This window comes from Neoarius graeffei, chromosome 4, assembly GCF_027579695.1.
Source record: "Neoarius graeffei isolate fNeoGra1 chromosome 4, fNeoGra1.pri, whole genome shotgun sequence".
In the NCBI taxonomy this organism is placed as follows: domain Eukaryota; kingdom Metazoa; phylum Chordata; class Actinopteri; order Siluriformes; family Ariidae; genus Neoarius; species Neoarius graeffei.
In genome coordinates, this window is record NC_083572.1 from 100,510,305 (window position 1) to 100,523,394 (window position 13,090).

Here is a 13,090-nt window from a genome sequence, read left to right on the forward strand (position 1 = left end):
TTCTAAAGGGTTCGCAAACTTTCAAGAACCACTGTAAAAGTATCTTTAGGTAACATGAAAACACTGAAACATTTTTTTAATGAGAGAAGCAAATAACCTAAAAATTCAAATTACCTGTACTATAAAATTTAGCCTTGGAGGCTCTGCCCACTGGATACAGAGTTTGTACACTTTTCTAGCCACGTGCTTCAGAATACTGAACGCTGCGATCTGATTGGCTCTCTACGTACTCTTGTGTGTAATTAACCAGGAGAGAACACTGAACATTCAGAGTGAGACTGTCACCGGACTGATCAAAAGGTTCCTTTAAAAAAGTTACGAGTTTGGTTTGAAAACACTCCGTAGTAGCAAGGCTGCGTATGAAAACGTGTGCGATTGGTCGTCTGCTAGTCGCCGTCAAATGACCTCACTCTGTGTAAGAAGGAAGCGTTTATAAAGAATCAGTCTGACTGAATGATCCTAGATCTAAGAACATCTCATATTATGTTAGGAATATTCTCGTGAATATGAGGGATATTTCTCAGAAATGGTGTCTGTTAAGATTATAAACCTGATAGAAATCCTGTCACGTTAGCTCATCTGAGTGAGCTGGCTAACACAATCTTTGACACGTGCAGACATGAATACCAAGTCAAGTCCTCCAGATTGGAACACGTGATCGCTGGAACGTTTTATTCTTAAAAAAATAATTATAAATGAAGCTATTTAATCCTGGACAGTTTGGAGGGACTGGATGTTGCTAGGCTAATGGGACATTTCCGCTTCAGAGGTTCATCAAAGGTCTGTGGTACGTCTGTGGCAAGGTCTGAGACTGACGCGGCATCAAAGTCAGGAGGAGGCCGAGGCGTATGAGCGTGAGAGCGAGAGCTTTCCCCTTCAGCCATCATGGAGTCGAGCTCAGAGACGATGTTGAGGAATGCCGCATCCATCCGAGCTTCCTCTGCTAAGGACACGCCCTCGCTGACGTTCTCCTCCTTTTCCTTTGCGCTGTGGAAAGTAGCGGAACAAGGCTCCTCCCACCTGCTCCACACACTCTGACTGGCTGAACTGAGTGAGGTTTCCTGCTCTAACAGATTGTTAGGGATTTTAGGTAAAGCTTGTTCCACTAAGGAAAACGTTGAGCTGCTCGAGTCATCAAAGCGGAGCCTCCTGAGATACGGGACGAGGCTACAGCTGGGCTTTTTCTCGCGCCGTGCCAGCGGGCTTTTCAGACTTAAACAGCTGAGGGCCGAGGATGGAGTAGGAGGAGTGGAGGGCATGGCGAAGTTCACCGTCATGTCCTTCTGAGAACCTGAAGCTTCATCAGAGAGAGGAACAGGCAGGAAGGCAAGACTGTCTGAAGGATCTATAGACGTACTGTCCTGCTGTGAGCTCCTACTGTCTCCCGCTCCGTCCTGCCTCTGTTCAGAGGAAGGGCTCTGTGATGGATGCCCACTCTGGGACTTCGACACTTGGGACTCCAGCTCCTCGATATATGCATCACTTCGCTCCAGAGCCTTCTTCAGCTGGGTCATCTCTCGCTCGTACTGTGAGATCTTAGCCTCCAACGCTGCGACGGTGTACCTGCCAAACCTGAGTCAGGAGGAAAGAAAAACAAGACAGAAAAGGGAACGTAAGAAAGCACCAGGAAGAAATCACTGGGAAGGAGGATTTGTGAAAGAAAAAGAAGTGAAGGAAGGAAAGAAAAATAGCAAGAAAGAAAGTAAATAAATGTAAAGAAGAGGAAGAAAAGAAGTGATAGTCAGCTTCAGAAAGAAAGGAGACAGAATAAACATGAGTAAAGTGAGCAAGAGTGAGTGAGAAAGACAGCAAAAGAGTGTGTGTGAGAGTGAGTGAGAGAGTGAGCAAAAGAGTGTGTGAGTGAGAGAGAGCAAAAGTGTGTGTGTGAGTGAGAGAGAGGTGTGAAGTGTGAAAGTGTGTGAGACAGTAAGAGTGTGTGAGAATGAGCGTGACAGTAAGATAGTGAGTGAGTGTGAGAGTGTGTGTGAGAGCGAGTGTGAGTAAGAATGTGTCAGAGTGAATCACTCAGAGTGAGACAGTGTGTGTGTGACAGAGTGAGTGTGTGAGAGCAAGAATGTATCAGAGTCACTTAGAGTGTGTGTGTGTGTGTGTGTGTGTGTGTGTGTGTGTGTGTGTGTGTGTGCGCGCGCGCGCAATCATGTGAAAATGAGTATGGGAGTGAGTGTTAGTAAGAGAGTGAATGTAAGAGTGAGTGTGTGACACTGAGACAGTGAGTGTGAGAAAGATAGTGAGAGCAAGTGTGTGAGATTGAGAGCAATAGAGTGCGAGAGCGATAGTGTGTGAGTGAGAGCGACAGTGTGTGTGTGTGTGAGCAACAGTGTGTGTGTGTGTGTGTGTGTGAAGATTCTCAGTCATCCAGGTCATAGTAAACTGTGGGTGGTAAAAGAGAGCAACTGGACTTGCTTGAAGATTCTTGAATACGTTTCACCTCTCATCCGAAAGGCTTCTTCAGTTCTGTCTGACTAATAGGGAGTATCAGGTATTTATCCTCTCATGGATCAAAAGCAATCCTAAGGTGTCGTTGAGTCATCCTGTTGGTGTGGGTCACTGGGGGCTGCATGTGAACGGCCTCGAGAGTCGTTGGGGTGATCAATGGGTTGTTGGTTCTCTCTGTCCTCCTGTGAGTCACTCAATGCGTTTACATGCACATCCAAATCAAGCTACTGTCGGTAATCGAGCTAAAGGCCAATTTATGCTGACAACCCAGTCCTCGCAGATAGCGTCGCAGACAGTGTCTGCGTAGCCCCCCCACCTTCGCAGACGCTCTGCGCGCACCTCCCAAAAATTGTGACCACCGCAGAAGCCTCGCAGACAGCGTCGCAGACAAGAGGGCTCTGATTGGTCCACTCTACATCTGCTGTACACGCACTTCCGCTTCCCTACTTTCCCGGTTTGGTTTGTTTTCACGACCGCCATTTTTAAAAACACGAGCGAAGATGGAGCAACATGAAGAGCGGTTGATTGAGGAAGTACGTACATCTATACGACTCCAGTTCTAGTCATTATAAAACAAAAGTTCTAGTCATTATAAGTAACCGTAGGATAAACACTCCACTAACCACACCCACCAACTACTCCTAGCGACTTCGCGCCCCCTTGCGTTGTGCCGGTGAATAACATCGTGCACGCCTATTACTCCCCGCTCAATGATAAATTACAACTGTCTGCGAAAAGCTATCTGCGAAAGCCTTGTCGCAAGAGCATGCAGAGGCCTTAAGGGTCCCAGCAGGGGTGCCAGAGAAATCCAATCCTACATGCACACAAGGAAATCGAGCTATTGTGTGAGGTACATTGTGCACCCGAGCCACAGGTGGCGCTACATGCCCCATCGTGTTGGTACACTTCCGGTTGTCGTCATGAAGAAGAGCTATTCAAGAGTATAAACAAAGTTATCAGTTCCGTGTTCACAAGAAGAACAACAACGAGGACAGCAACATCGATATATATATATATATATATATATATATATATATATATATATATATATATTCAACTCCTTAAGCTGAATGAGCATGAACTCTATCTCCTCATTGCTCCAGAAGTGCACGTTTCTACTACTGTTGTCATGCCGACCGAGGCTGTTGTTTCCCACTTGTGGTCTCGTCACTCATCACTTCCGGAAGGGGCAGTGCTGAAGTAAGTAGCTCGACTACGTAGCTCGATAGGGTTTACACGCACTAAGTAGCTCGGCTACAATCGCATAATCTAGGTCGCGTAGCTCGATTATGAGAAATCCAGTTCGGTTCAATTTCAGCCGAGCTAAGGTGTTTCCATGGCATTTAGAACCTCAATTTCAGTCGAGCTACGGCAGAAATTCGATTTTCTCTATGTGCATGTAAACGCACTGACTGAAAACAGCTGGGTTTTGGTGTGTATTCAGTTGTCTGGGAAGTGTGCCAAGGACTGCATTGTAGGTGGCTGATAAATGATGTCTTAGACCCCCACCTCTGTTCAGTGATGGCCGTTCCAGGTTGACAAAAATGGCTTCTTTAACTCCTCGCTCATACCAACGATCCTCTCTGGCTAAAATGCGTACGTTGCAATCCTGAAATGAGTGTCCTTTGTTGTTAAGATGAAGATAGACAGCAGAGTCCTGGCCTGAGGAACTGGCTCTCCTGTGTTGAGCCATGCGCCTGTGAAGCGGTTGTTGTGTTTCCCCAATATACGAGACCGTGCATTCCTCACTGCACTGAATTGCATACACTACGTTGTCCTGTTTGTATCTGGCTATTCTGTCTTTAGGGTGGACCAGTTTCTGCTTCAGGGTGTTACTGGGTCTGAAATGTACCGGAACGTTGTGTTTGTAGAAGATCCTCCTGAGTTTCTCAGATAGACCAGAAATATAGGGAATGACAATGTTCTTGCGTTTGTTCCTGTTGTCCTCCTTGTCCGTTATATTCCTGTTTCTGCTCTTGAAGAAAGCTCAGTTGGGATACCCGCAGTTCTGAAGTGCTTTCTTGATGTGATTTTGCTCCTTCTCTTTTCCCTCTACCGTTGTAGGAATGTTCTGAGCCCTGTGTTGCAAGGTCCTTATGACCCCCAATTTGTGTTCCAGTGCGTAGTGTGAGTCAAAGAGTAGGTACTGGTCTGTGTGGGTTTCCGGTAGACCTCGATGCTAAGGCTTCTGTCTTGTCTAATGTGTACTTCACAATCCAAGAAGGCTAGATCATTCCCACTGATGTCCTCCTGAGTGAAATTGATGTTGATATCCACTGCATTGATGTGTTTAGAGAAGGCTTCCACCTCATGGGTTTTGATTTTAACCCAGGTGTCATCCACATATCTGAACCAGTGGCTGGGAGCAACTCCTGAAAAACTGGTCAAAGCTTTATGTTCCACTTTCTCCATGTATAGATTGGCCACAGTAGGGGACACCGGTGAGCCCATGGCACATCCATGCTTCTGTCTGTAGAAACTTTCATTAAACTGGAAATAGGTGGTGGTCAGGCAGAGGTTAAGCAGGGTGCAAATCTGGTCCGTGGTGAGGTTCGTTCTATCCAGTAAGGTGCTGTCTTGAAGGAGTCGTTTTCTAACAGATTCCACTGCTTCTGTGGTGGGAATGCAGGTGAATTGTTGAGTTATCCAACAGGATGACTCAACGACACCTTAGGATTGCTTTTCATCCATGAGAGGATAAATACCTGATAATCCCTATTAGTCAGACAGAACTGAAGAAGCCTTTCGGAGGAGAGGTGAAACGTCTTCAAGAATCTTCAAGCAAGTCCAGCTGCTCTCTTTTACCGCCCACAGTTTAGTGTGTGTGTGGGTGTGTGCGTGCGTGCGCGACAGTGTGGAAATAGGTGTGTGTGCGCGTGCATGACAGAGTGTGTGCGCGCGCATGTGTGCGACATTGTCTGTGTATGTGCGTGTGCGCGACAGAGTGTGTGTGTGTATGTGCATGACAGTGTGTGTGCGTGACAGTGTGTGTGTGTATGTGCATGACAGTGTGCGTACGCGACAGTGTGTGTGTGTGTACGCGACAGTGTGTGCGCGCGACAGTGTGTGTGTGTGTGTGCGCGCAACAGTGTGTGTGTGTGTGCGTGACAGTGTGTGTGTGTATGTGCATGACAGTGTGCGTACGCGACAGTGTGTGTGTACGCGACAGTGTGTGTGCGCGACAGAGTGTGTGTGCAATAGAGTGTGTGTGTGTGTGTGTGTGTGTGTGTGTGTGTGTACACAATATTATATATTGTGAGTAATAAACATGAGCATGTGCTGGGCTGAAACACACTGAATGGGGAATCTGCTCTGTTGACTGAAGCAAGTGTGTGACAGCAGTGAGTGTGTGACAGTAGTGAGTGTGTGACAGTAGTGAGTGTGTAGCACACTGAGTGAGTGAGTGAGTGAGTGAGTGAGTGAGTGTTTACTTGTGAGGAGATCTGTTCTCCACCTCGGCTCTGAGGCGCAGGTTCTCCTGGACGAGCTCGACATTGTGGGAGCGCAGAGTTCTGTTCACCTGAGGAGGAACACGAGTTTACCTTCAGTCCAGTGGCCTTCTGATTACGCAGCTCAGGAGCCGAGAGGAAGCGCAGGCCTCAGAGAGGCCACCGACACCAGGTCAAGCCCAGTTCACACGCAGCTAACACACGCGGCTAACTACAGTGCGTTTCCTGAAGGGAACGCTTTTCTAAGGACCACAATAGAAATAAGTGTTTTACACTGTTGTGTTGTCCTTGCTGTTAGTTTCATGTATTTAGTTCACTTGTACATTAGTATATTTTCCTACTTTCATGTCATTTTTACCTCAATAAATCCATCTAACTATCTAACGCTGCACTCACACGCTGCTGACGGCCAACAGATCGGCTTTAAATAAGAACAAAAGGAAGACATACTTTAAAAGGGGGAAGAACAATTACTAAAAAAAGAGAATGAGGAAAAAAGAAAACAAAAAAAGGACAAAAAAGAAAATAAAGAAATCAGATCAGTTATTAAATAACAAAAGAAAAATTATGAATTAAAGAAAAATCTATTTAAAATGAGAGGAAAAAAAGAAAGAATTAGAAAAAAATAATAAAAGAAAAAAAAATCAGTTCTAAAGGTATAAATGTTCATAGTCAGAGAGAGAGAGAGAGAGAGAGAGAAAGTATCCATGACATCATCAGCTAGCACTTTCCAAATAACTCATCAAAAGAAAAAAAGATATTAAAAAAAACTTTTATTTTAACCTTAAAGCAATAAAAGAAAAGAGGAGGGGGGCACAAATAAAAGGAAAAAAAAACAAACAAAAAGGTCATAGACGTGAGCCCTCTAAATCAGTGGTAAAGTTTTAAGTGTTCAGAGTCAAAGAGATTTTGATGGAGTGTGAGTGAAAGAAAGTCATAAAGGTGTCCACAGTCCCAGAAAGAAAGAAAGAAAGAAAGAAGGTTGTGGACATGAATGGAGGGACACTGGACGAAGATCGTACGTCTCTTAGCTTGTCCATGTCCTCTTGCACTCTCTGATAGAGCTCATTGGCAGCCCGCAGCCTATTGGCCGTTTCCTCCAGGAGGGCGGAGTCAGGCAGAGTTTGGGGAGGAGAGATGGGAGTGGCAGTGGGCTTCAGTGACGCCTTCAGCTGTGACTCCAGACTCTCACTTCTGCTCTTCAGCTCTTCGTTCTCCTTCAACAGAGCCTCCACTTCATCCTGGAACCAGGAGACACACACAGGGTTCCAACACACAGCCTCATCTATTCCTGTAAGAGCCATTTTTGAGTTTAAAGTCAAACTGTGGGGCGGCACGGTGGTGTAGTGGTTAGCGCTATCGCCTCACAGCAAGAAGGTCCGGGTTCAAGCCCTGTGGCCGGCGAGGGCCTTTCTGTGCGGAGTTTGCATGTTCTCCCCGTGGCCGCGTGGGTTTCCTCCGGGTGCTCCGGTTTCCTCCACAGTCCAAAGACATGCAGGTTAGGTTAACTGGTGACTCTAAATTGACCGTACAGTGGTGCTTGAAAGTTTGTGAACCCTTTAGAATTTTCTATATTTCTGCATAAATATGACCTAAAACATCATCAGATTCTCACACAAGTCCTAAACGTAGGTAAAGAGAACCCAATTAAACAAATGAGAAAAATATTATACTTGGTCATTTATTTATTGAGGAAAATGATCCAATATTACATATCTGTGAGTGGCAAAAGTATGTGAACCTCTAGGATTAGCAGTTAATTTGAAGGTGAAATTAGAGTCAGGTGTTTTCAATCAATGGGATGACAATCAGGTGTGAGTGGGCACCCTGTTTTATTTAAAAAACAGGGATCTATCAAAGTCTGATCTTCACAACACACGTTTATGGAAGTGGATCATGGCACGAACAAAGGAGATTTCTGAGGACCTCAGAAAAAGCATTGTTGATGCTCATCAGGCTGGAAAAGGTTACAAAACATCTCTAAAAAGAGTTTGGACTCCACTAATCCACAGTCAGACAGCTTGTGTACAAATGGAGGAAATTCAAGACCATTGTTACCCTCCCCAGGAGTGGTCAACCAATAAAGATCACTCCAAGAGCAAGGCGTGTAATAGTCGGCGAGGTCACAAAGTACCCCAGGGTAACTTCTAAGCAACTGAAGGCCTCTCTCACATTGGCTAATGTTAATGTTCATGAGTCCACCATCAGGAGAACACTGAACAACAATGGTGTGCATGGCAGGGTTGCAAGGAGAAAGCCACTGCTCTCCAAAAAGAACATTGCTGCTCATCTGCAGTTTGCTAAAGATCATGTGGACAAGCCAGAAGGCTATTGGAAAAATGTTTTGTGGACGGATGAGACCAAAATAGAACTTTTCGGTTTAAATGAGAAGTGTTATGTTTGGAGAAAGGAAAACACTGCATTCCAGCATAAGAACCTTATCCCATCTGTGAAACATGGTGGTGGTAGTATCATGGTTTGGGCCTGTTTTGCTGCATGTGGGCCAGGGCGGCTTGCCATCATTGATGGAACAATGAATTCTGAATTATACCAGTGAATTCTAAAGGAAAATGTCAGGACATCTGTCCATGAACTGAATCTCAAGAGAAGGTGGGTCATGCAGCAAGACAACGACCCTAAGCACACAAGTCGTTCTACCAAAGAATGGTTAAAGAGGAATAAAGTTAATGTTTTGGAATGGCCAAGCCAAAGTCCTGACCTTAATCCAATCGAAATGTTGTAGAAGGATCTGAAGCAAGCAGTTCATGTGAGGAAACCCACTAACATCCCAGAGTTGAAGCTGTTCTGTACGGAGGAATGGGCTAAAATTCTTCCAAGCCGGTGTGCAGGACTGATCAATAGTTACCAGAAATGTTTAGTTGCAGTTATTGCTGCACAAGAGGGTCACACCAGATACTGAAAGCAAAGGTTCACATACTTTTGCCACTCACAGATATGTAATATTGGATCATTTTCCTCAATAAATAAATGGCCAAGTATAATATTTTTGTCTCATTTGTTTAACTGGGTTCTTTTTATCTACTTTTAGGACTTGTGTGAAAATCTGATGATGTTTTAGGTCATATTTATGCAGAAATATAGAAAATTCTAAAGGGTTCACAAACTTTCAAGCACCACTGTAGGTGTGAATGTGAATGGTTGTCTGTGTCTATGTGTCAGCCCTGTGATGACCTGGCGACTTGTCCAGGGTGTACCCCGCCTTTCGCCCGTAGTCAGCTGGGATAGGCTCCAGCTTGCCTGCGACCCTGTAGAATAGGATAAAGCGGCTAGAGATAATGAGATGAGAAGTCAAATTGTAATATGTGCTACAAGAGCTCCCTTACCCCCTAGTTCTTTTATTTTGAAAAGGACCCTTAGTTTGATAGAGTTGGATACAGCCTTGAAGTTAAGATGGCCACCACTCACCTCTGATCTCAGAAGCAGAGAACGAAGGAATTTGTTTGGAGACTAGTGGCATATAGTTCTTTACAAGCCTTTGAATTTTGATATATTTATTAGTTTATTTTGATCTCTCCTTGGATATACTTTGTACCTTTTTTTTAACCACCTTGCCTACTGACCATTTTGTTTGGATTACAGGATTTGTTTGGAGCATTCTTTGTCCATTCAACTATCTGCCTGCTTGCCTCGCTTGACATTCATCCATCTATCCATCCGAAAAGGTACAAGTTATACTTTAATTGAAAGCTTGTCAAAGAAGTGACCAAAGTCAATCTTGAAACGTGGCACAACAAATGGTAAAGAACTTTGCCATTGCTTGCACTGTTTGGCAATGGACTTATTTTTTTTAATTGTTTGGAAAGCATGGAATCCTCTGTTGACTGCAATGGAAGCAATTGGAGTTTTTGAGTTAAGTCTTTGGAATTTAAGAAGTTTTTTGATCTTTTGAGAGTTTGCCTTTGAAAGTGGTTCACTATTGGAGTGCCCTATTGCTGAACTTGAATTTACTATTGGAGCAGATTACGATTTTGGTTCGTGTTTTGAAGAGAATAAGAAAAATATACAACTGCTATGCGGATTTTTGAAGAGTATATATTTTGTGTATTGTGAACTGAGCTATAAATATGGCCGATGACCAATTTAATTCACTTTGCGCAATGTGCAGAGGGAAACTTGGGGTGTGTACATGCAGAATGAATGAACTGAAGGAATCACTGGAGAGTGGAAACATTGAAGCTGTTAGCACAGGCCTTGAACAGTTAAATGTGGCATTGAATGATTTTAAAGATGTTCATCAATCTGTGCAAGTGTTACTTGGTGAAGATGAAAGGAGAAGTGATAACGATTGGTATGAAGCAAAGATGCAAACATTCGAAACATTTTTTGAAGGAGGTAGACATGTGGAAAAGTTCTCAAAGTGAATTTCAGCCTGTGGTTACTCCTCTAGACAGCATATCTAATGTGTCAGCCAGTAGGATAGGACCTACACGTTCTACTAGTACTGCCTCCAAGTCATCTTCGGTGTCTTCTGCTTGCCTGAAAGCTGAAGCTGAAAAGGCAGCTCTTCTGCAACGTACCGCAGCACTTCAGAAAAAAAACATGCCTTGCAAAGGGAACAAATTGAAGTTCAAAATGCAATGGAAAGAGTTGAACTTGAAACAGAGCTGGCTGCAGCCGATGCTAAAATACAGGTTTTACAGAGCATCGATACTCAACTAATGAGCTCCAAACTCGCATCAACAGAGCTTTCAGAAACGCCAGGAGATGCCATGAATGTATATCTGGAGTCAGTATAAAAGAGTAAAGGGAGAGCTTCATCCAGAACCATCACCTGTGGAATATGCCCAAATTTCTGTCATTCCCAAAACTCCACTGCAAAGAGCCTTAGTACAGGACGTAAGGCCACGGAGGTCCGACCAGTGTGTTCAAACGATGCAACTGAATCAGACCAGTCAAGCTGCTGCAGGCACTTTCCAACCGCTCACACCCTCAAGCGACAATAACATGGGTGATATAGCTGATCTTCTTGTGCAGCAGCAAAAGATGAATTCACTTCCAACTAGAGATCTGACTGTATTCAATGGAGAACCTCCCAATTTCAGACCATTCATACAAGCCTTTGAACACTGCATTGAGAGAAATACAATCAGTAGCCAAGACAGGCTTTATTACCTCGAACAGTTCACCTCTGGCCAGCCAAAGGAGTTGGTCAGAAGCTGTCTTCATATGGGTGCAGACAGGGGCTATGCAGAGGCAAAGAGGCTACTGGAAGTTCATTCTGGAGATGAGTTCAAAATAAGTGCTTACATAGACAAAGCCTTAAGTTGGGACAACATCCCATCAAACAATGGTGAGGCTCTACAGAGTTATGCTCTCTTCCTGCGTGGCTGTTGCAATCTATTGCGCACTTTAAGGTACATGGATGAATTAAATCTGCTATCAAATCTGAGACTGCTTGCCTCCAAGGTGCCATACAAAGTGAAAGAAAAATGGAGAACGCATGCTTATGATATAAAAGAAAGAACAGGAGCAAGGGCCACATTTGGAGATCTCGTTCATTTCTTGGAAAGACAGGCCAGGATTCTGCAAGATCCCATTTTTGGAAGCCTTCAAGATGTCCCAGCATCTAAAAGACCATCAAGGGCAACCATCAACATTGGTAAGCCCATTCCGAGTCACAGACAGAAGAGCAAAGGGGCCAGCTTCACCACAACTGTAGCAGTGGCACCTGAGAACACTGCAGGACATTCTACTGCAGAGAATGTTGTGCAAGTGTCCAAAGTGCCCAGTCTGTCAAAACTCTGTCCTGTCTGTGATGATAAGCATGAGATTATGTCATGTCAGGAATTGCTAAAAAGGTCTCATAATGCAAGAGTTGACCTTTTAAAAACTAAAAGGTATTTGCTTTGGTTGTCTGATTAAAGGGCACATGAGCCGAAATTTTAAAAACAGGCAAACATGTTCTGTGTGCTCTAAACACCATCCCAGTATCTTACACATCACAGAATGAAATGAAAGGCCAGAATTCTTCAGGTGACTCAGGCAAAGATCTTGGAAAGACGGTGAACAGTGGCCTAGTTTCGCTGAAAGCAGAGGTGTTTGATAATAGTGATGAGCACTGCACTCTTTCAATTGTCCCAGTCCAAGTCAAACTGAAGAACTCAAACCACACAATACAGACATATGCTTTCCTTGACCCAGGGAGTTCCGCAACATTTTGCACAGAGCAGCTCAGAAGAAGGTTGAATGCAATGGGCAAACAACAACAAAAATTCTTCTGCGCACGATAGGGCAAAAGAAAGCTGTTAACAGCCTGGTTGTCAGGGGCCTGGAAGTTTGTGCACTGGAAGGAAAGGCCTTTATAGAATTGCCTGAAACTTATACTCAGCAGGAAATTCCAGTTAGCAAAAAACACATCCCTACACAAGATGATCTAGCAAAATAGCCTTATCTTCAGGATGTTCAGATTCCCAGCATTGATGCAGGAGTTGACTTGCTCATAGGTATAAATGCACCTAAATTGATGGAGCCTTGGAGAATCATAAATAGCCAGGATAATGGACCCTCTGCTGTCAAGACTCTCATAGGCTGGGTGGTGAATGGACTTCTCCATGGTGAAGATGCATGCACCAATAAGCAAGGTCATAGGCATGTTCATGTGCATCGTATTTCCATTGATAAATTGAGTGAGCTTCTGATCCAGCAATATAACCATGATTTCCCAGAGAAGAGGTTTGATGAAAAGAAACAAATGTCAGTAGAAGATTGTGTAAATTCATGCAGATTATGGACAGCTCTGCTGAGATGGTCAATGGACATTATCAGTTGCCTTTACCATTCAAGAAGGACAACCTCACAATGCCAAACAACTGTCACTTGGCAGAACAAAGAGCATTGTCATTGGAGAAAAAGTTTCAGAGAAATGGTGATTTAAACAAAGAATACAGGGCCTTTATGGAAACAGTCATCTCTAGTGGGCATGCTGAGCTTGTACCCCAAGACCAGCTGACTCAAGAAGAAGGAAAGGTGTGGTACATACCACATCATGGTGTGTTTCACCCAAAGAAGGGGAGCTTGCGTGTAGTATTTGACTGCTCTGCGGGTTATCAGGGGACCTCGCTAAATATCGAGCTTCTTCAAGGTCCGAACCTCATGAACACCTTGATTGGAGTTTTAGTCTGCTTTCATCAAGGCAAAACTGCCATCATGGCAGACGTGGAGAA

The 13,090-nt window shown here is 44.2% G+C and overlaps 1 protein-coding gene across 1 annotated transcript in view; it reads right to left on the reverse strand.

The window, feature by feature from the left end:
- Window positions 1-685: 685 nt before the first annotated feature.
- The window catches only part of obi1 (ORC ubiquitin ligase 1), a 29,262-nt gene continuing 16,857 nt past the window's right edge, over window positions 686-13,090 (reverse strand). Inside the window, exons 4-6 of the mRNA XM_060920047.1 lie at window positions 6,929-7,147; window positions 5,889-5,977; window positions 686-1,572 (exon numbers count right to left, since the gene is read on the reverse strand). Of these exons, the coding sequence (XP_060776030.1) occupies window positions 702-1,572; window positions 5,889-5,977; window positions 6,929-7,147 (1,179 nt within the window). The 3' untranslated portion in view covers window positions 686-701. The remainder of the gene's footprint in view (window positions 1,573-5,888; window positions 5,978-6,928; window positions 7,148-13,090) is intronic.